At 38.3% G+C, this 23,552-nt stretch overlaps 1 protein-coding gene across 15 annotated transcripts in view; it reads left to right on the top strand.

Annotated features, from left to right (window-relative positions):
- The window catches only part of ANKRD28 (ankyrin repeat domain 28), a 196,565-nt gene that overhangs the window by 159,325 nt on the left and 13,688 nt on the right, over positions 1 to 23,552 (top strand). For all 15 annotated transcript variants that reach the window (XM_039480233.2, XM_039480234.2, XM_074405664.1 and 12 more), the window contains 7 exons: positions 6,299 to 6,410; positions 7,032 to 7,058; positions 7,412 to 7,486; positions 11,881 to 12,082; positions 15,562 to 15,649; positions 15,750 to 15,867; positions 17,041 to 17,260. In XM_039480233.2, coding sequence (XP_039336167.2) covers positions 6,299 to 6,410; positions 7,032 to 7,058; positions 7,412 to 7,486; positions 11,881 to 12,082; positions 15,562 to 15,649; positions 15,750 to 15,867; positions 17,041 to 17,260 — 842 coding nt within the window. The remainder of the gene's footprint in view (positions 1 to 6,298; positions 6,411 to 7,031; positions 7,059 to 7,411; positions 7,487 to 11,880; positions 12,083 to 15,561; positions 15,650 to 15,749; positions 15,868 to 17,040; positions 17,261 to 23,552) is intronic.

The following is a 23,552-nucleotide window of genomic DNA, read 5'->3' as shown; positions in this document are numbered from 1 at the left end:
TTCTGCAAGTCACCCACATTGTCCTGATTCCTGAATTCTTGATAGACAGTCATTCAGCAAGTCCTCTGAAGTGTCTTTATTTTATATCATGTAAGAATCCAGCAAACAAATATATGGCTGCTATCACAATAAACATATTAAACATGTGAAATATTAATAAAATTATATTTGCCTTTTGCAAAGACATACAGGGCTGTCTTTGAGCACGATGATTAGGGTCTTCTCCATACATGCATATAGTATGTATATAAGATAAGGGAAAGGTTGAGGACTGTTTTTCCTGATTATCTGTAAGGAAGAAATTCCCATCAGACCAGCTCTCCTGAGATAACCATCATCAGCAGTTGTATTGCTGTATGTGTATACAGATCATTTTATGTCCCTCACATCCTTAATCAAAGTTGAAGCCCTGATACGTGTTATCATACAGCTTTTTTTATATTATATATAGTTTTAGAAAATGTTTCATGGGAGACAGTCTCTAGCCCGCACCTCAGAACTCTTCCAGCCTCTGTCCATTATCCAGTTCCAAAACCTCTTCCACATTTTTAGATGTTTGTTTCAGCAACACCCTAACTATGCAATAACAATTCTTAGTCTGTTTGGACTGCTGTAAGAAAAAACAAAAACTGGATGGCTTGTAAACAACAGAAATTTTATTTCTCACAGTTCTGGAAGCTGAGAAGTCAAGGACATCAAGGCCAGTGTCTGGAGAAGGCCCACTTACTCTTTGAGGGCATATTCCTGCCATATCCTCACATGGTAGAAGGGGTGAAAGAGCTCTTTTGGGCCTTATCTGTAAGGGCACTAAACCCATTCATGAGGGAGGGCTCTTCCCTCATGACCTAGTCACCCCTTAAAGGCCCTACCTCCTAATAACTTCACCTTGAGGTTGGAATTTCACCATATGAATGAGGGTAGGGGACACAAATATTTAAACCGTAGTAACACTCTTAGAAAATGGGACCACATTATGACTTCTAGTGGCAATTTATGTGTTTTCAAACTTCAAAAAAATGGGATCATGCAGTTTTTTTGTGTGTAAAAGTTTTGTAATGCTGAGATTTATTCCTATGTATCTGATATTTTTTATTACCAAAATCTTTAAATTTTTTTTGTTTTGGTATATAGAAGATATATTTGCCTTTTGTATGTGACGTACATTCAGCAACCTTGTTAAGTTTACTGTATATATGTCTATAGGAGCACTGTGTTTGATACTGGCTCTACCTCTTACTATGGGACCTTGGGCAAATTACTTAACTTCTCTGTGCCTATTTCATCTGTGAGTATGGAGATAATAGTCTAAACTCACTCACAACTATGTAGAGTTAAAAAGATTTTAGTATATATGAATTGTTTGGAACAGCTCTGACACATCCTAATCTTCCTATAAGGGTTAGTTGTGTTTTTTAAGACTGATTTTTTGGGCCAGGGGTGGGGTGTCAGGGGTGGTAAGAACTGTTATATGCCATGATGTTGGAAGAGTAGAAAGGAGGGAGGACCTCTGGGAGTGACAGTACCACATCTATTTTTCTGGCTGAGTAGTCCTTACCCCGTGCTCTGACCAGCTATGGGACACATGAACTGGAATCAGTATGAACTTGCATCAGAACTCAAAGTGGTAGGGTTTATGAGTCGTAGGGTAAGAGTAGGAGAAATTTAAATAGATTGATGTAAACTATTTAGCCTATGTGGTTAGTGGGGATGATGATATTTAATTTGCCTAACATTGAGGAAAAAATAGAATAGTGTGTTGTTTAGCCATAACTATTTTTTCAGATTTTGTATATACATTTTATTTTAGACAGATTATAGAGAATCTTCATTTCTTAATTGTCTGGGTTTTATAAAATGAGCATGTGTTAATGTACAGGCAAAAAAAAAATAGACAGACTGCTGTCCCCACCCTCTAATGAAGTCCACATTTTCAAGATCTAGTAATTTTATGGCTCAGTATTTTATAAGCACCCTGGTTAACTTATCACCATAACTGATTAACCACTGTTCCAAACCTTTGTGGGAACATAGAAAAAAGAGTGGATAAAAAGAAGACCTGAGGTTTAGTCCTTGGTTTGCCATATTCTAACCAAAGGATTTGGGGAAAGTCATTCAACTTAGTGTCAGTAATCTTTCACTTGTTAAAGATAATACCCAGGCCGGGCACGGTGGCTCAAGCCTGTAATCCCAGCACTTTGGGAGGCTGAGGTGGGTGGATCACGAGGTCGAGAGATCAAGACCATCCTCGTCAATCAACATGGTGAAACCCCGTCTCTACTAAAAATACAAAACATTAGCTGGGCGTGGTGGCGCACGCCTGTAATCCCAGCTGCTCAGGAGGCTGAGGCAGGAGAATTGCCTGAATCCAGGAGGCGGAGGTTGCGGTGAGCCGAGATCGCGCCATTGCACTCCAGCCTGGGTGACAAGAGCGAAACTCTGTCTCAAAAAAAAAAAAAAAAAAAAGATAATACCCAGAGTAATTATGAAAATTTATATTGTTTAGCAAAATCTGAAGGATATGCCAATAAAATAAATTATATTAGTATAAGTCTTGTACTCAGGTCTCAGTAAGGGAGAACCGTTTGTGTTTTATCACATCTAGAGAACTTGATTAAAGACGTATTTTAATGCCCTTGGATAAAATGTTTTTGTCTGTAAGTGAATCTTCCTACAGACTTGCAGGCTTTTTCTGCATCCCAGTGAGCACTGTCCTCTCAACTGGGCAGCAACGAAGGCTATGTACAAACAGATTTTACACAGTGACTGACATACTTCCTTTTCCTGGCTTGTTCTCAGAGCTAGTTTATGAAACAGAACAAAACCAAAAAAAAATCACCAGTCTTGTTACTTTAGAGCCAGACTTGGATTTTGTTTTGTTTTGTTTTTTTAATCATAGTGATACCCATTTTCATCTTTTTTTTTATTATTATGCTTGACTCCAAAGAATTTTAGCTGTGCATAAATACAATTTGCATTTAAACAGAGGAACATTTGCTACCATTGAAGATATTACAATAAAGATTCTGAAAGTAATTTCTAAGAGATCTAAAGCATTTTAAGAAATTCAGCACTTAAAGAAATAAGCGTTAGCATTGAAATAATGGCACTCATATTTGTGAGCTAGTTACTGAAAGATCAGTTACATTGCTATAGAATTTCTTTTCATTTGTTTTTATATGACTTCAGTGTGGTTTTGGAAACTTGTAACAAAGAGTATTTGATTAAAGAATGTTTTCTCCAAATAGTTTAATATTCGGATAGACATAGTTGAATCCCAGACAAATGATCATTGCGTAATTACAAACTTGGAATTTGAACATGAATAGACTTTTTTAGTTGGCTTCTCCATTTATCAAATGAATAAACAGAGGCTGTTTTACCATTATGGCCAAAGATCACTGGTACCAAACTAAGGGAAAATTTTTTTATTTCTATTTCAGTACTTTTATTTGCTGTAATAAAATTTATTACAATTACGAATTATGGACTATATAGTGTTGTGCTGGTGGTGGTTGTTGAGACGGAATCTCACTCTGTTGCCCAGGCTGGAGTGCAGTGGCGCAATCGCGGCTCACTGCAAACTTCTCTCCCAGGTTTAAGTGATTCTCCTGCCTCAGCCACCCGAGTAGCTGGGATTACAGTCGCACACCACCACGCCCAGCTAATTTATATATATATATATATATATATATATATATATATATATATATATATATATATGTTTTTGTTTTTTTTTTTTGAGACAGAGTGTCGCTCTTGTTACCCAGGCTGGAGTGCAATGGCACGATCTCGGCTCACCGCAACCTCCACCTCCTGGGTTCAGGCAATTCTCCTGCCTCAGCCTCCTGAGTAGCTGGGACTACAAGCATGCGCCACCATGCCCAGCTAATTTTTTGTATTTTTAGTAGAGACGGGGTTTCATCACGTTGACCAGAATGGTCTCGATCTCTCAACCTTGTGATCCACCCGCCTCGGCCTCCCAAAGTGCTGGGATTACAGGCTTGAGCCACCACGCCCGGCAATTTTTATATTTTTAGTAGAGATGGGGTTTTACCATGTTGGCCAGGATGGTCTCCATCTCTTGACCTCGTGATCCACCCACCTCGGCCTCCCCAAGTGCTGGGATTACAGGCTAAGCCACCACAGCCAGCCCTATATGGTGTTTTTAAATTTATTTTTATTATATTTTGTTTCAGTAATTCTTGGGAACAAGTGGTTTTTGGTTACATGGATAAGTTCTTCAGTGATGATTTCTGAGATTTTGCTGCACAGATCACCTGAGCAGTGTTCATCGTACCCAATGTGTAGTCTTTTATCCTTCACATTAAGTAAAATGTGAAGGATAAAATTTTATTCAGTGTGATGGATAAAAGACTACACATTGGTTACAAGACTCCCCAAAGTTCATTCCATCATTTTTGTGCCTTTGGGTCTCCTCATAGCTCCCGCTTGTAAGTGAGAACATACGATATTTGATTTTCCATTCCTGAATTACTTCACTTAGAATAATGGTCTCCAACTCCAGGTTGCTGCGAATGCTGTTACTTTGTTCCTTTTTGTGGCTGAGTAGTACTCCATGGTGTATATATACCACATTTTCTTTATGCACTTGTTGGTTGATAGACATTTAGGCTGGTGTCATATTTTTGCGATTGGGAATTGTGCTGCTATAAACATGCATATGTGGCCAGGCGCAGTGGGTTCACACCTGTAATCCCAGCACTTTGGGAGCCCGAGGCAGGCGGATCACGAGGTCAAGAGATCAAGACCATTCTGGCCAACAGTGAAACCCTGTCTCTACTAAAAATACAAAAATTAGCTGGGCATGGTGGCACACACCTGTAGTCCCTCGGGGAGGCTGAGGCAGGAGAATTGATTGAGCCCGGGAGGCAGAGATTGCCGTGAGCCAAGATTGTGTCACTACACTCTAGCCTGCGACAGAGTGAGATTCCATCTCAAAAAAAAAAAAAAAAAAAAATGCATGTGCAAGGGTCTTTTTCATATAATGACTTCCTTTCCTCTGGGTAGATAACCAAGAGTGTGATTGCTGGGTCAAGTGGTAGTTTTACTTTTAGTTCTTTAAGGAATCTCCATACTTTTCCATGGTGGTTGTACATATAGTGTTTTTTTAAAAAAATTATTTTCCTCATATTTTAATATCACAGAAACAAAGTGTCTTATGAATACCTTAATACCACTTTACCCTGTGTATATACCTCTTCTTAGTCCTCTAATTCAGGTTCATTTAATTCTGACCTTGGTTTCTTGGGGTTTGGTTTTGTTTCATATCCTTTCTTGAGCTTCATTATGAAAAATTTACGTATTCTGTGTGCTAGATAAATAGTAATATTACCAGTATTATGTACTCACCACCAAAACTTTAATCCCATCCAACATTGTCTGAGTAGAATAGATGGTGGTGTAGATAGAGACTGTAAAAAAGAGCCTTCGTGGCCGGGCGCGGTGGCTCAAGCTTGTAATCCCAGCACTTTGGGAGGCCGAGGCGGGTGGATCATGAGGTCGAGAGGTCAAGACCATCCTGGTCAACATGGTGAAACCGCGTCTCTACTAAAAGTGCAAAAAATTAGCTGGGCATGGTGGCGCGTGCCTGTAATCCCAGCTACTCAGGAGGCTGAGGCAGGAGAATTGCCTGAACCCAGGAGGTGGAGGTTGCGGTGAGCCGAGATCGCACCATTGCACTCCAGCCTGGGTAACAAGGGCGAAACTCAGTCTCAAAAAAAAAAAAAAAAAAAGAGCCTTTGTGTACAAAAAACAAAAAACCTGACAGGCTTTCAAGGTATCTACTTTGAATCAAGAAGATTCTTTTATGAATGTTTCATTTGCATTTTTATGATAGTGTCATTTAAATGACATTTTTACAGTGTGATACATGTATGATTTTTATATTATTAGAAAAATTATCAGTTTTTATGAGAGGGAGTTTCGCTCTTGTTACCCAGGCTGGAGTGCAATGGCGCGATCTCGGCTCACCGCAACCTCTGCCTCCTGGGTTCAGGCAATTCTCCTGCCTCAGCCTCCTGAGTAGCTGGGATTACAGGCACGCGCCACCATGCCCAGCTAATTTTTTGTATTTTTGGTAGAGATGGGGTTTCAACATGTTGACCAGGATGGTCTCGATCTCTTGACCTCGTGATCCACCCGCCTCGGCCTCCCAAAGTGCTGGGATTACAGGCTTGAGCCACCGCGCCCGGCCAAATTATCAGTTTTTAATTTCAGTCTCTTATCATTGGTTGATATGCAAGATTTAGAATTTTCAGTATGTTGTTGTTGTATATAGGTGCCTGGAATATTTACTAAGAAACGATGCAAATCCAGGGATCCGTGATAAGCAAGGATACAATGCAGTTCATTATTCAGCTGCTTATGGTCACCGTCTATGTCTTCAGCTGGTAAGATTCCTTAATTCTTGTGAAAGGCCTGATGTGAATTTATAGTGTAATAATTTTAACAAAAATGATGATAAACGGATCAAGAAACAAATTCCATTTTGTTTTTTAACATTTTCAGAATTTATATACCTCTTAAAAAGATATCTCATTCTCTTTCCCTTTTAAAAAAAGAGCAAATTAGATCTCTGGAGAGAGCTACTGATTACCCTTTGTCTGTGTCTGCAGTGTTTACTTCTCCTGCCCCTTTAAATAAATATTTCTCATAAGTTTCTAAAGAACTATTAACTGTGTCTTATGTGAGAAATAAAAGTTTCTGTGAGAGGAATATCTTCCACATATATTCAGGGAATTCCAAAAGGCCCATTTATTTCACAGCCCTTCCTAATAAAGGAAACTCTACTTCTGCAAAGGAAGTTTTTATTTCTATTGTGGTCTCATTCTGAAATATAATACCATCATTCACCAAATTTGCCAAACCAGAAGGATAGTCAAGGAAAAGATATTCATGTGTATAACAGATACTTTAGGTTAAATAAAAGTTAGCAAAGCCCTACGTAAGTTGAAATTTAATATAGATGAATACTTACCAAACTAAATTTTTTTTTTTAACCTTTATTTCAGATTGCAAGTGAAACTCCTCTAGATGTTGTAAGTATAAGTCAATTCCTCCTACCAATTATGTTTATCTTTTTCCTCTCATTAGAGCTGAAGTTCTTTTTGCATAACCTTAGGAGCAAAGACAGTGACAGAAATCGTGTACGGAAGGAAGATGTTTACTTGGTGGCACTTGAGTAGCATTTTCCCCAAACTGTTAGTTTTATAGCCTGTCTTCAAAGCTTTTATTTAGTCTGTGGTCGTTACCACACTTTCATAATATTTGTGTTTTATAAACTTGCTGAGTTACCAGATAATACTCTAAAATTGATTTGAACTGGAGGTATGGGAGAGAATAATTGCAGTAGTCTATCTTTCTGACATTTAAAATGCCTCTTCTTTTTCAGTTAATGGAAACCTCAGGAACAGACATGCTGAGTGATTCAGATAATAGAGCAACAATAAGCCCTTTACACTTGGCTGTGAGTACTGCCTTCATAACCAACTTGATAACTAGTTTACTGAAAATATCTAATACTTGTTTGTGTTGACTCAAACTAGTACCATAAACTTTTGGCCCATGTAATAGTTATCATGGAATTAAAACTTTGAGAACTTTAATTCAGAGAATTATTTAATGTGCTGGGTTTTTGTTTTTGTTATTTCTGTTTCTTTTTTTTTAAAGACAGACAATGATCTTTGGGCTTCCCCCAGGGCCTTCTGGGAAGAAAGAGGGAGAAAATATGGAGAATATGCCTGTGATGGTGAATTTTAAAATGTGCTGCCCTAGTGGAATGCCTTATAAGTTGCTAAGCAGTTGCTATACACACACACATTCTGTGGTATTTGTACAATTTTTTGCTTACTTTGTGATCTTGAGGTGCTAAATGGTTGTATGTTCACTAGTCCTTCATGTGCTCACACTATAGTATTTGGCTACATTGTCTGTTATATCCCTTCTACTTTTTAAGATTCCTCTTATTTTTTTTTTTTTTTTCAGTGTCAGTCACTAAATGGAGAGGGTTAAGAAAGAATGTGACAATGTTTTAAGTCAAATGAGAATGAATTACCTTAAATTTCAAGTAAATCCTAATCTAGCTTTCTGTACTGAAAAAATTTATTTTTGAGACAAAGAATTTCAGAGTTAAAGGGAAGGGGGTACTTTAAGAATCAGGAGACCAGGGTACCACTCTAGCTGTTTGTGAGATCTCTCAGTTTTAGTAAAATGCTTGTAAGAATGTATCCTTAATTTAATGTGGAACACTACAAGTTCAGTGATTCATTTGATTGTTTCTTTTCATATTTACTGTTATTTATCTTAATATTTTCCTTGCATGTGTTCTGACACTGACATGTATACATTAAATTTTCTGCTATTTCTCCCTACTGTTACTTCCTATCATGTCCTAAATAACTAAGAAAGAATTATTGAAGCTTCCTGCTTCTTTGCCCTTTGCATCCTTAGAAACACCATCACCTCTCCCAGACACGCATAGTAAATAAGTCTGAAAAGGCAAACCCAGCATGGAAAAAACAGCCATTTTACCACTGATGACAAGAAATGAAGACTGAGCGGCATTAACAGCAGCAGCATCATTCTCATTATAATAATATCACTGTCATTTCTTGAGCTTTTTCTAGGTGCCAGACTATTTTCCCGTTGGGGAGATACAACAAGTAGCATATTAAAGACTCCCAAAAGCCCTGTAGTCTTTAGGACTTAGTTTAATGACGTTGTTTCTTTAGAAATTTCTCATTTGTATTCTCCCCACCCCTCAACTTGGCAAGTTTCTCTTTTTGTGCTTGCAAGTTAATGATGTGCTATACATTGATTAGTAGGTTTTTCCCTCTCCCTCTCAATTACTATTTTTTGGTCAAAGATTTTGTATGTATATATGGTGATAATGGTAGAAAAAAGAAAGCATAACATAAAGCATACCTTCTTAACCATTTCTAAGTGTACAGTTCAAGAGTGTTAATTATATTTACATTACTATACAATCATCTCCAGAATCTTTTTATCTTGTAAAGATTAAAACTAAAACTCTGATTAATACCAGCCTACCTTCTGTTTCTATGGATTTGACTAATCTAGATACCTCATTTGAGTGGAACCATAACAGTATTTTTTTTGCATTGTTTGGTTTATTTCATCTAGCAGGTTTCATCCATGTTGTAGCATGTGGCAGACTTTCCTTCATTTTTAAGCTGAATAATAATATGCTGTTAAATATGTACCACAATTTTCTTTATCCATTCATCTGACAAAATAGATATCTGGGTTGCCTCCATCTCTTGGCTATTATGAATGAGTGCTGCTATGACATGGGTATATATTATATATAAATAATATTTTTAAGCTAAAAATTGAAATAATTTAGTAATTAGGCTCAATGAAATGTGATTATACCACCACTTTTGCATTTCATATCTATCTAGGTTTTCAGAAGTTACTTTAATTTCTTATTCCAAACTCTCCCATTCAGGACAACTTGGTACAGTGAAAACATACTGGTCTAAGGCTCTCAGAAACTGGTCTCGATTCCTAACTTTGCTCATACTGGACATTTGTGCTTCTCTCAGTCCCATACAAGGACATCATGGGGAAAGCCCTGTGGCAAATCAAAATGGCTCCCATTCATTCTTATTTTTCTCTCTTGTCTTTTTTGTTTTTTAATTTTTGCTATTTTTCAGACAGTGTCTCCCTCTGTCATCCAGGCTAGAGTGTAGTGGCATGATCATGGCTCATTCCAGACTGGAACTCCTGAGCTCAAACGAGCCTCCCTCTCTCAGCCTTCTGAGTAGCTAGGACTATAGCTCACACCACCATTCCCAGCTAATTCTGTGTTTTTTGTAGAGGCAGGGTCTCACTGCTGCCCAGGCTAGTCTCAAACTCCTGGCCTCGGGTAATCCTCTTGTGTTGGACTGCCAAAGTGCTGAGATTATAGGTATGAGTGATCATACCCAACCTCATTTATTTTTTATTTATTTATTTAGAGCTATAGTCTCACTCTGTTACCCAGGCTGGAGTGCAGTGATGCAATCACAGTTCACTGCAGCCTTTACCTCTCAGACTCAAGTGATCCTTCCACCTAAGCTTCTTGCCTAGCTGGGACCACAGGCACGTGCTACCAGGCTTTCCCCCCCCCCCCCCCCCCCCAGAGATGAGGTCTCACTATGTTGCTCAGGCTGGTCCCAAACTCCTGTTCAGATGATCCTTCCACCTCAACCTCCCCAAAAGTGCTGGGATTATAGGTGTGAGCCACCGCATTTGGCTAACTTCTTCTTTTTATAGTGTCTTCTATATATAATATATGGTTCCTCAGAGTTCATTCTTTCAGTAGAATAATTTTCATTGACCTGGTATTAAGGAACAAAGTGAGATGTGATCCTAAAACAGTAGAATTCTGTGACCTATAGTCATTTTAATCTTTTACGTAGTCAAGTTTAAATAGTCAAGTTTCTAGACAGATGCATTATAAAGAGATCAGTAAGGCCCAGAGCAGCTTTATCTCTGGCTGCTACTTTCTGACATTTTCTGCCAGAAATAGCTTTATAGTCCTTTGAAGTTTATTTCTTTATGTCCTGCTCAGCATTTAGTCTAGTGTAAATAATATATGTTCAGTTGCCATGTTGGATTTTGAAATGACTTTTCCGGAAAGCCCTTTTATTAGACTTTATGAAGAAGGCAACTTCAGTCTGAAAGATCTTCAGTGTTACTCTTGTACAGCTAGGACAATGCCTGATACATGGTGATATTCAAGCAGGGCTCAGTTAAGTATTTCTTTGCTAAAAGAATTGCTTCTTTTTTAGCTATGGTATTAGCAGGGTGGGAGTAATCAGTTTAGTTTGGGAAATCAGAATATTCAAACATGACTCACCTCAAGTTGCCAGCTGTCTCTGGCGTTAACGTGGAGCACTGAATTGTAATTAAGAACACAGGCTTGGCTGAGTGCAGTGGCTCATGCCTATAATCCTAGCACTTTGAGAGACCAAGGTAGGAGGATCACTTGAGGCCAGGAATTTGAGACCAGACTGGGCAGCATAGCAAGACCCTCATCACTAGAAATTGGCCAAGCATGGTGACGTGTACCTGTGGTCCCTGCTACTCAGGAGGCTGAGGTGGTAGGATCACTTAAGTCAAGGCTGCAGTGAGCTATGATGATGCCACTGCATTCCAGCCAGGGCAACAGCAAGACCTTATCTCAAAATAAACAAAAAACACAGGGTTCTTGGAATCAGACTTGAAATCAAGGCTTTAAATGGATCCCTATCACACATCCATTGAATGTCTGCCATGAACAGGCATTGTATATACTCATGAAAAGATCACCTGTCATTTGAACTTTTATTATTTATAGAATGCCTGTTCTCTAACACTAGCCTACTGTGTTGATGATGATTATTATTTTTTTTTTTTTGAGACGGAGTTTCGCTCTTCTTACCCAGGCTGGAGTGCGATGGCACGATCTCAGCTCACCGCAACCTCCGCTTCCTGGGTTCAGGCAATTCTCCTGCCTCAGCCTCCTGAGTAGCTGGGATTACAGGCACGCACCACCACGCCCAGCTAGTTTTTTGTATTTTTAGTAGAGACGGGGTTTCACCATGTTGACCAGGATGGTCTCGATCTTTCGACCTCGTGATCCACCCGCCTCAGCCTCCCAAAGTGCTGGGATTACAGGCTTGAGCCACCGCGCCCGGCTCTGTGTTGATCATTAGAAAAATATGTAGTTAACTTCCTGAATTCTAAATGTAGAAGTTTGGATTATCTCAAATAAGATGATATGAAGACAAGTTGGCTTACTTGTACTTTCTAAAGTATTTAGGAAATCAGTCTAAATATGTATTTTTTTTTAATTTGCATTTTTATTTCTAGGCCTATCATGGTCACCATCAAGCACTGGAAGTGTTGGTACAGTCTTTATTAGACCTTGATGTCAGAAATAGTAGTGGAAGAACACCCCTAGATCTTGCAGCATTTAAGGGCCATGTTGAATGTGTGGATGTACTCATTAATCAGGGAGCCTCAATCTTAGTAAAAGATTACATTTTGAAGAGGACACCTATACATGCAGCAGGTATGCCAGATATTATGCTTGATTTATTTATAATTTCCTATTTGATACTCATTTTCAGTTTCTGGTATATAATATTTCTGGTTAATTGTCTTTAAAATTCTGACTTTTATTTTTTCCAAATCATATATGGATTCTTTGACCCCATCAAATAACTTCATTCACACAAACGTCCCTTCATTTACAAAGCCTCAGTCATTCATACCCATTAGAAGTATCCGCAGTGTTCAAGGAACTTTGTATTACACCAACCCAAGGAAACCAAGTACAAAAAGTATAAAACTATTTACATGTAAGTCCTAGATTACCAGCTTCTGTGCAAAAAAAGGAGTAAAAATCGATTTATTAACTAGTATTTGAAACTAACTTTGTGCCTGGCTTAAGACCTCACTCATGCTCAAGTCTGTCCCACACAAATGTTTAGGAAGTTATTAAAATATACTCCCCTGCTCTGATGAAAAAACCTCCTGGGCACAAAAGATTTAAATGCCTTGTGTAGCTCCCTTCCTCCTGTGACCTCTCCTGGAAAACAACCTGTGCTGCCTCCTTGCTGATACCTTCTGCAATCTTAGGGGGCCCTCAGGGGGACGGTGGCAGTGGATTCATCTTTTGACGATAGCTGTAGATACTAACATGGGCCAATTCTATGTCACACCTACTGGTTACCCTTTCAGGACAATTCTGCAGACAGAAGCCCCACTACCCTCGAAGCTTAGGTAGGGTAGGATCAGAGATTCACCTGTGTTGTTTTGAAGGCTGTGCTACAGGCTAGGCTTATCTCTGGGCTTATCCCTGTAAAACACAATGGCCTGACGACCTGAAAAATGTCAGCTTGACTCTTCGAAGGTTTCCAAACCCAAAGAGATTACCAGGGGCTGTGACTTTCTGTGGAAAATTTTGACTTTAATTGGTAAAATGATTGTATTCTCGTAGAATACCAACAACAAGACTATCATCGCTTAAAAAATTATCCACCTTAGAAGTTGGATTTATGTAATAGTCTAACTTCTGAAACACTTTATCAACAAAACAGTGCAGTATTTCTTTCTGATAGAAGTTATTTTGGATTGTATAATCTTTAATTTAAAAAATGATAACACTTTTTGCCTTATTTTACCAGTGTACTGCATTAACATTTATGCATACAGGCTTTACAGAGCACTTACTTTATGCAAGAACTATTCCATATTGTGATGTTATGATGTAGCAGATACATTAAAATACAAAGGTCTATAACCAAGTCAATGAAATGTCTTGCTACCCACTGTGTATCACTGGCAGATGCAGATTCACAACCCTCTTTTTATGGAGTGATCCTTAACACATTTGAATACATGCCTTGGATTTTTTTTCCTAGTCCTTTGGGAAGCTTACATTTTAGAAGACTATTGATAACACTCACTGTTGCTCCCAGAGTCAACCTTCAAAGCTATCAGATGTTCAAGCAGTGCTCAGAAAAATATTTTAATAATAGATAAGAACGTCTAATAAACATACATACACTACTATATGGTTTGAACAAGAGGTCAAAATGCATTACTTTCTGTTCTGAAAAAGAGTGAAGTTATATCTACAACTAGAAAAATCACATCATAATTACAGATCATACACAGTACTAATTGAAAGCTTTCATGGAGTGGTTGCACTCTTAATAGGTAAATACTGAACTGAGACATTAGCCAGTCCCTTAGAAGTAGTTAACCAATGCCATATAGTTCAGCATAAGTCCTACCTACAAAGAGCCACAGGTTACTGTTAATGCCTACCTATTCAGTAAATCTAAGACTTGTGTCTGTAGATGCCTTTCAAATCTGGAGGTCTACAGAGAGTGTCTATATATCATGAAAATAACACTGAGGTTTTTTTCTGGAGGTTTATCAGTTCTTTCCCATGGTGATGCTGTGCGTGGTGTTTGGGTATTGAAGTTAGATGACATAAACATTCATCAGTAGCTACTATGCACTGAGTGTAAGTGAACTGAGTTGAAAAACAATGGGTCAAATAAGATCTCTTTGAACATCGCCAAATGTTAAGACACTCTTTTTTATTGCTAAGCTGTGAGAGCTGCTGGCAGAGTTCAACATACAAATTGGACTAAGGTGGGAGAGGTGGTTTAAGCCACAAGTTTTAATTAGTAACTATTAGCATTTAATAAACTGTTAGAAAGTACTGTAGAATATTTGGCCCCTAGCTTGCTTTTGCTACTTTTGTCATCTTTTAATCAGGAGAAATAGTGATAGATGTTCCTTTTCTGTATCATATGCAAGATACATTTTTTTCTAATTACTAATATATTCTTTAAACTTCAGACTTTGTATATATGAACAGGATCTGAATTTTGGCAGAGGATTTAATTTACTTCAGAAGCTATTTTCTTTGGACTACTTCTGCTTGTACCCTTGCCCATTTTATGCATTTGGACTTAACAAATGCATTCTTTAGATGTAACATTTTTCTTGTATTCTGTATATATCATATGAAATTATGTCAGTCATAAATAACAGAGTACCCAAACAAAAATAGCTTAAAGGATGAGGTTTAGTCTCTCACATACAATATCCAAAGGCAGGCTGGGCGCAGTGGCTCACACTTGTAATCCCACCACTTTGGGAGGCCGAAGCAGGTGGATCACAAGGTCAGGAGTTAAAGAGCAGCCTGGCCAAGATGGTGCAACCCCATCTCTACTAAAAATACAAAAAAATTAGCCAGGTGTGGTGGCGGGTGCTCATAATCCCGGCTACTCAGAAGGCTGAGGCAGAGAATTGCTTGAACCCTCGAGAGAAAGGTGGCAGTGAGCAGAGATAGCACCACCGCACTCCAGCCTAGGCAAAAAAAAAAAAAAATGTCCAGAGGTAGATGCAGTTCCACGGTTGGTTGATTCTACAATGGTGTCAGAGCTCTGGACTAAATTCTGTTATTCTCTTATGTTTCCATTCATGTTGCAGGATGAGTGCTGCTGCTTTTAAGGATTGCACCTAAAATCAGGAGAGAATGGGGGCTTTGCATTATCAGAGATAAAAGTATTTCCCAACAGCCTGCTAGACTTACCAGCATCTCAGTAATCAGACCTGGTCCCTGTGCTGCTCACCTTAAAACTGATCACTATCAGAGAAGAATGTGTTGTTGTGATTGACTTGGTCCAGTCATGATATCATTTCCTTGGCTGGAGGCAAGCCCCTCTTCCTGACCACACTGCCAGAGAGCTAAATAAAATGAGCATTCTTTTAGAGGCAGATGGTAAGGGATGGGTGCTGGTTAGGCAGTCTGCCTGTCATATTTTACTGTCAGGAATTCGTATTTGTTCAGCTTTACCAATCAAAGGCAGTAGAAACCTTCTTTGTACCTATAGATACTTTCATTCTTGCATAGTAAATTAAGTGAAACTATCCCAGAGTTAAATTCTAGAATATGTGCTCTAAAATGGACATTTTCTATTTTATCATTATATGTAATTACAAAAATTTTTAAATTTCACTTTACAGCAACAAATGGTCATTCAGAATGCTTACGGCTATTAATAGGAAATGCAGAACCACAGAATGCAGTAGATATTCAAGATGGAAATGGACAGTAAGTTTCGATAGATAATTGTTGCATCACAGAAAAGCATATTTCGAAAACCAGAATACAGTCTTAAGTGAGCACTGAACCTATTCCTGTTGTTGCTCAGGACACCTCTGATGCTGTCTGTTCTCAACGGGCACACAGACTGTGTTTACTCATTGCTGAACAAAGGAGCAAATGTAGATGCCAAAGATAAATGGGGAAGGACAGCACTGCATAGAGGGGTAAGCAGAAATATGCTCTTTCCTTTCAAAAAGCTTTTATGACCTCATACCACCTAGCACTAAACTAGGTTATGTTTATTTTTTCTTTATTAAATGTTTATCAAATAGTCTTTACTATTTCTTTCAATTTCTTAGTGTTTTGGTTTTCTTTGGATTTTTTTTGAGTTGGTTGGTTGGTTGTTTTGTTTGAGAGGGAATTTCCCTCTTGTTGCCCAGGCTGGAGTGCAATGGCGCTATCTCGGCTCACTGCAACCTCCGCTTCTCAGGTTCAAGTGATTTTCCTGCCTCAGCCTTCTCAAGTAGCTGGGATTATAGGCATGTACCACCATGCCTGGCTGATTTTGTATTTTTAGTGGAGACAGGGTCTTCCATGTTAGTCAGGCTGGTCTCAAACTCCTGACCTCAGGTGATACATCCGCCTCAGCCTCCCAAAGTGCTAGGATTACAGGTGTGAGCCACTGTGCCCAGCCAGTATCTTAGTTTTTACATCCATTGTTCTAGAGATTACTTAATCTAGATTAAAACTTAATCTAGAAAACAATGTTAGAACAAAATTTTAAAACCCTAAAACTTTGAGTAGAATTAATGGCAATTTGGCTTTTTTCCATTATCTCACTCTTATATACTTTTAAGTTTTTCACCTTTGAAATATTTTCATTGAATACTAAGTTTCTCTCTTCCTGTTTTCATACTGTTTGCATTTTGACAGTTACTGCTATAACTGAATTTTTAAACCACTTCCAATAAAAATATAGAATCACTCATAAAATGATAAATGGCTTTGATTAATAGAAGGATATAGGGTGTGTGGTTTTTAAAATTTTTTCTTTTTTGTTTTTTTAATTTGAGATGGAGTCTTGCTCTGTCGCCAGGCTGGAGTGCAGTGGCGCAATCTTGGCTCACTGCAACCTCAGCCTCCCAGGTTCAAGCAGTTCTTCTGCCTCAGCCTCCTGAAAATTGGGATTACAGGCATCAGCCACCATGCCCAGCTAATTTTTACATTTTTAGTAGAGACGGGGCTTCACCATGTTGGCCAGGATGGTCTCAATCTCCTTACCTTGTGATCTGCCTGCCTGAGCCGTCATGCCCATCCTAAAATTTTTTAATTAGCTGAGGTTGGCTTGTAATGTTTAGCATAATGTGTTTGACCACCTGTAAATTATTTTCTTTCAGGCAGTTACAGGCCATGAAGAATGTGTAGATGCATTACTTCAACATGGTGCTAAGTGCTTACTTCGGGATAGCAGGGGCCGGACACCTATACACCTGTCTGCAGCCTGTGGACACATTGGTGTTCTTGGAGCCCTTTTGCAGTCAGCAGCATCTATGGATGCAAATCCAGCCATAGCAGACAATCATGGATATACAGCACTTCACTGGGCTTGCTACAATGGTTAAGTATACAAACATAAATGCATATCATTCTGTACTGAACAGAGATAAGTATAATATATTCAGATAGTAACGAGAATGACATATTTATAAGGCAGATTTTAAGTTTAAAACTAGTAAAAACCTGAACAAATAAAATTAACTATTGCAGTGTGCTTCTAAAAAAAAAATTAGGAAAAACCTTGGGAATAATTTACATAGGCTCACTTACTAGTAATAATTACTATGTAGGCTCACCTCTGTCCTCTGTCATGCTAAAGCCAAGACAGTAGTTGTTAAAGGTGTTCTGAGATAAGCCATGAAATATTTTTGAGGTTTTTCTTTTTCTTTTTAGTTTTGGTAGGGTCTTGCTGTGTTGCCCAGGCTGGACTTGAACTCCTGGCCTCAGGTGATCCTCCCACCTTAGCCTCCCAGAGTGTTAGGATTGCAGGCATGAGTCACCATGCAGCCTGAAGTTTTTCTTAGATCTTTATTTCAACAAATATTTTGCATTTTTAGGAGGTTTTTACAGTATTTCCAATGCTTTCATATGGTATGCTTGTATTTTGATTGTGTTCTTTTACCTTTTCTGTAGAGTCCCACTATGTTGCCCAGGCTGGTCTTGAACTACTGGGCTTAAGCAGTTCTCCCACATCGGACTCCCCAAGTGCTGGGATTACAGGCATGAGCCATTGTAGTCATCCATGTTCTTTAATTTCTAAATACAATTGTATTAGGAAAAAATGACCAAAAGTAGGATAAACAGTGAGATGCATCACATTATAAACTGAAATCTATGTATGTTTTCTGAGCACATTGCAAGATAACATTCTTAGATCACCACTGACATCCATGCTCAATGTTGTAAAGGAATAAAATCCTAGCAGGTCTTAGAATTATAAACTTTGATGGGTTAACTTTGCTACGTGGTTAGAAGAGATTTTCTTTGGCCTCCTACAGGCTCACAGTCAGAGTCATCACTTTTGTACATAGACTCACAAAAGGTCATTTAGGGAAGCATAAAGCTATTTTGAAGGTATAGATATTAAAAATGAAGTTTGACTTATGAAATACCACTAATTAAAATAATTTACATAATGAAGCATGTTGAGATATTAATTTTTTCCTTGTGCAGGGCAATAGATTTGCTCATCTTAGAAAACTCAGGTACATTATATACAGTATAAGCATCAGTCTTGTCAGAGTTTAAGCTTCGGGCTTTAGCAGAGAAATTAGAGGTTTTTAAAATTTGTTTTCAATTTCAGTGTAGCTTCAAGATTAATGTTCATTATAACAGCAGATCTACAAAGCTGTAATTCACAATTCTAATAGCCTTCCCTCAAAATGTAGAGATAACACAAATTGCCTCTTTAGATAAATATTCATTTGCTAAAATAAGTAAGTATAATATCTGTTCTAAAATCAGACTGCCTTACCAGAAGTTGAGATTTGCTATCTTTCTGTAATATGCTGTTTTACGGTTCTTTCACTGGGAGCCGTTCGGACAAAGTTATCAAGTTATAGCAAAAGAGGAAGAAGCTGAATCTTATAAAATTATGACTTCATTAAATGTCTTCACAAGTATTTCTGAAATACAATATTTAGATTTTCATATTAATCTTTATGCCAAACTTGAGAGTTTCATTTTTGTTTTTGTTTTTGTTTGAGATGGAGTCTCACTCTGTCACCCAGGCTGGAGTGCAATGGTGTACTCAAGGCTCACCACAACTTCTGCCTCTTGAGTTCCAGCGATTCTCCTGCCTCAGCCTCCGGAGTAGCTGGGATTATAGGCACATGGTGCCACGCCTGGCTGATTTTTGTATTTTTAGTAGAGACAGGGTTTCACAATGTTGGTCAGACTGACCTTGTGATCCGCCACCTCGGCCTCCCATAATGCTGGGATTACAGGCGTGAGCCACCGCACCTGACCCTAGGAGTTGCATTCTTTTGCTGTGAGAAACTTTTGGACTCTTGAAGTTTGTCCTGTGATGACTGTTGGTTATCCTGTAGCTGAGTACTGATAGTACCATAAAAACTTGAATAGTTAAATCTGTTGCTCATTCAACAAGCTTAGTTTAGTCTCTTTCCTTTTTATTACCTTAAGTCCTTAACCAAAAGAGTTTTGAAAACTATAAAAACCTTTGGTGTTTGACTTTTCTTTTTCTCATTTCTACTCACCAAGACAATTAGAAGTTAGTGTAGTGAAGTGGCCAGAGACTAGTAATCGTACCAGTACAAAAAGGATACTGTATTTTGCCATTGATGTTTGATTTGTTTCCATACTGTGTCTTGACATTTTACAAGTATAAGGAAAACCCAGAGTACCTAATAGAGTGGGTGGGAAAATAAATACAAATGTGAATTGTGTTTCGGTAAAAATGTCAGTGAGATAAAACTGTTTAGAAGCAAAGACTTATTCCTTAATTTTTTAAAAAAATATATCACTGAAGATTAACCAATGGAGAAATCACATAGTGAGGTATTTTTCCTCAGGAAGAACATTTATTATAAATATTCTGCTGTAACTGTCCTTTGGAGAGCGCTTTCTATTATAATATTCTTTATCAGATCTATATGTAGAACAGTTTCCCTGAAGTGAGTTCCTACTCTGTCGCTGCTAAATTTAGACTCTAAGCATGTTTTGTACAAGAGACAGAATTTTGCAGAACTGCATGCCTGGTTGCCATTTAAAGATCGTAACAGATGTGTCTGATTTTCAGTCTGTAGCAAAATTGTGGTGATTCTGAATTTGAGCTGGAAGTAATTAAATGTGTGTTGGCTGTGTGTAATAAATGACTATATAGACAATCTAAAATTAATACTATATTTATAGCCAAAAGCCCATTTTATAATTTGACATTCTGAAAGTAGAATATGTAAAATGGTTTTATTTTGACTAGTAATTATTGTACAGCTGTAAAGAAAATTGGAAGCACTCCAACAGAACAGAAAACAACCTTTCTCTCAAAATTAAAATGAAATGATGGCTGAGTTTTGGAAGGACTGGCTGTAGATACTAAAAGTCCACAATTTCAGTTTATATAGTCATTCAGTCACAGAACTTAACAATACTTATGTGTTTCTTTAAAAAATGTGTTCATTTTTATGAAGCTCTAAACATCCTCAGGATAGCCTCTGAAACTCAAGAGGAAGACCCAGTTTACCATTCTATACAATGATAGAAAGTTATGAGATTGTCCAGTTGATATCACCCACTAATGATTTTTGGAGATAACCAAGAGCCCCACTGCTCCCTTTTCTCAATCTGTATTCACATAGTGAGTGGCTCTCAAACCCTTTGGTCTCAGGAACTATGGATTGATATTGACTGTATTAGAAATTGGAAGTGAGAAGGTTTTAAATACTTACTGATTTATTTTAAAATAATGTCTATTACATGTAAACATAAAAAAAATCTTTCTTTATGAAAACTATTTTCCAAAAGCATTTTCTTTTTAGTAAGAAGAGTAGCACATTTCTTTATAGCTAGTTTAAGAGAATAGTTGGGGTTCTCATGTCTGTGTTTTTATTCACATCTTTTTTGCATCACCTCATGGTTCCCCAGGCCACAGCTTAAGAACCCATATACCTGGAGAATGGGAGGCTCTTAAGTCAACAATGGACAACTTTCCATTGCTGTATCTTAGTAATGAGTTAACATTCAGAACGACTGAATGAAAGCAGTTTCTCAACCTCAGCCCTATGACATTTTGGGCCAGATGATGATTGCAAGGGACTCTGCAGTGCACTGCAGGATGTTTAGCAGCATCATTGGTTTCTACTTACTAGATGCTAGTTGCAGTGCGCCACCTTCAACTATGAGAAACAAAAATGTCTGCAGGCATTGCCACACACGGTATCTCCTGAGGGGAAAACCCACTTGAAACTTACTTAAATTAGAGAAAAGAACTGACAAAAGATGGAATACAGTTACAGGTTTTTCTAAAAATTATTTTTCAACGACTATAGGTTAAAGTTTAAGCTGATTAAGTTTGAGAAATTTAAAAAGAAAAGAATATATAACATCACCTTTATAGGCAAATACTAAACCATGAAAATACATAAAGAGGCCGAGTAAGAATCTAATTTATTCCTAAAGCAGATCCCAAATGACTAATGAAATAAAATAAGCAACATTTTATTTATAGTAGTTAGGGTACTTTTATTAAATTAAAACCCTGGTTTTGAAATAGGGTAAGAAAATTTGAAGTTTGGATTTTTGTTTTTGAAGTTGCTGTTAAAAACTATGGACCAGGGCCGGGCGCAGTGGCTCACACCTGTAATCCCAGCACTTTGGGAGGCCGAGGCGGGTGGATCACAAGGTCAAGAGATCGAGACCATCCTGGTCAACATGGTGAAACCCCGTCTCTACTAAAAATATAAAAAATTAGCTGGGCATGGTGGCACGTGCCTATAATCCCAGCTACTCAGGAGGCTGAGGCAGGAGAATTGCCTGAACCCAGGAGGCGGAGGTTGCGGTGAGCCAAGAGCGCACCATTGCACTCCAGCCTGGGTAACAAGAGCGAAACTCCGTCTAAAAAAAATAAATAAATAAAAATAAAAATAAATAAAAAATAAATAAAAACTGTGGACCAGGCTGGGCGCAGTGGCTCAAGCCTGTAATCGCAGCACTTTGGGAAGCCGAGGCAGGTGGATCACGAGGTCGAGATCAAGACCATCCTGGTCAACATGGTGAAACCACGTCTCTACTAAAAATACAAAAAATTTAGCTGGGCATGGTGGCGCATGCCTGTAATCCCAGCTACTCAGGAGGCTGAGGCAGGAGAATTGCCTGAACCCAGGAGGTGGAGGTTGCGGTGAGCCGAGATCGTGCCATTGCACTCCAGCCTGGGTAACAAGAGTGAAACTCCGTCTCAAAAAAAAAAAAAAAAAAAACTATGGACCAGATATTGATCAGTAGTCAGTACAGTCAGACCTCCATATCCATGGGGTACCCCATCCATGAATTCAACTATAGTTAGGCTGAACTTGTACAGACTTTTTTTGTGTGTGTGTCATTATTCCCTAAACAATACAGTATAACAACTATTTATATAGCATTTACATTGAATTAAGTTGTAAGTAATCTAGAGATGAAGTATATGAGAATATGTGCATAGTTACATGCAGATAAACTATTTTGTATAAGGGACTATGGATTTTTGCTGTTTGGGGGGTCCTGGACCCAATCTCCCAAGGAAACCAAGGACTGTATACTTGTCCTTTACCACAACAATATCATTTTGGTAGGAAATTGTCCTACAAAAAATACTTCCTAAAATAAAAACAATGCTGGGCATGGTGGCTCACACCTGAAATCCAGGAGGCTGAGGCAGGCAGATCTCTTGAGCTCAGGAATTCAAGACCAGCCTTAGCAACATGGCAAAACTTTGTGTTTACAAAATATCAAAAAAATTAGCCAGGTGTGGTAGCCTTGCACCTGTTGTCTCAGCTACTTTGGAGGCCAAGGTGGGAAGATAGCTTGAGCCCTGGAGGTTGAGGCTGCAGTGAAGCCATGATCATGCCACTGCACTTCAACTTGGGCAACAGAGCAATACCCTGTCTCAAAAATTGTTTTAAAAAAATAAAAATTAAAATACCAGAATGTTTCATTACAGCATTGTTGGTATCATAAAGAATTTTTTAAAGCTAGCAATCATTTAAAAATCCTTAATTAGATTAAATCAGGATACACTCTGATACCGTGAAGCTCTTTAGAACATTAAAGAATAAGATTTTCGACCAGGCGAGGTGGCTCACACCTGTAATCCCAGCACTTTGGGAGGCCGAGGCGGGCGGATCACGAGGTCAAGATATTGATACCATCCTGGCCAAACATGGTGAAACCCCGTCTCTGCTAGAAAATACAAAAATTAACTGCGTGTGGTAGCACACGCCTGTAGTCCCAGCTATTCAAGAGGCTGAGGCAGGAGATTTGCTTGAACCCAGAGGTGGGGGTTGCAGTGAGCTGAGATCACGCCAGAGCACTTCAGCCTGGGCGACAGAGCAAGACTTTGTCAAAAAAAAAAAAAAATTTTTTTTTCATACATGCTATTACAGAAGGACATGTGTAGTTACATTAAGTAAAAAGCAAGTTACAGAATTAAACATCCCACTGCCATTAAAAAAAAAAAAAACTAGACAGTAAAAACATCTCTCATTTGCTGTTGAGGACTGGTTTCCAGGACCCTTTGTGAATACCAAAACCAACAGGTGCTAAAGTAAGTCCGTTATATAAAATGAGATAGTATTTGCATATAACCTATGCACATTTCTCTGGTACACTTTAAATCATCTCTGGATTACCTTTTTTT

Source organism: Saimiri boliviensis, chromosome 9 (assembly GCF_048565385.1).
Source record: "Saimiri boliviensis isolate mSaiBol1 chromosome 9, mSaiBol1.pri, whole genome shotgun sequence".
Classification (NCBI taxonomy): Eukaryota; Metazoa; Chordata; class Mammalia; order Primates; family Cebidae; genus Saimiri; species Saimiri boliviensis.
This window is presented reverse-complemented; position numbering and strand designations above follow the sequence as displayed.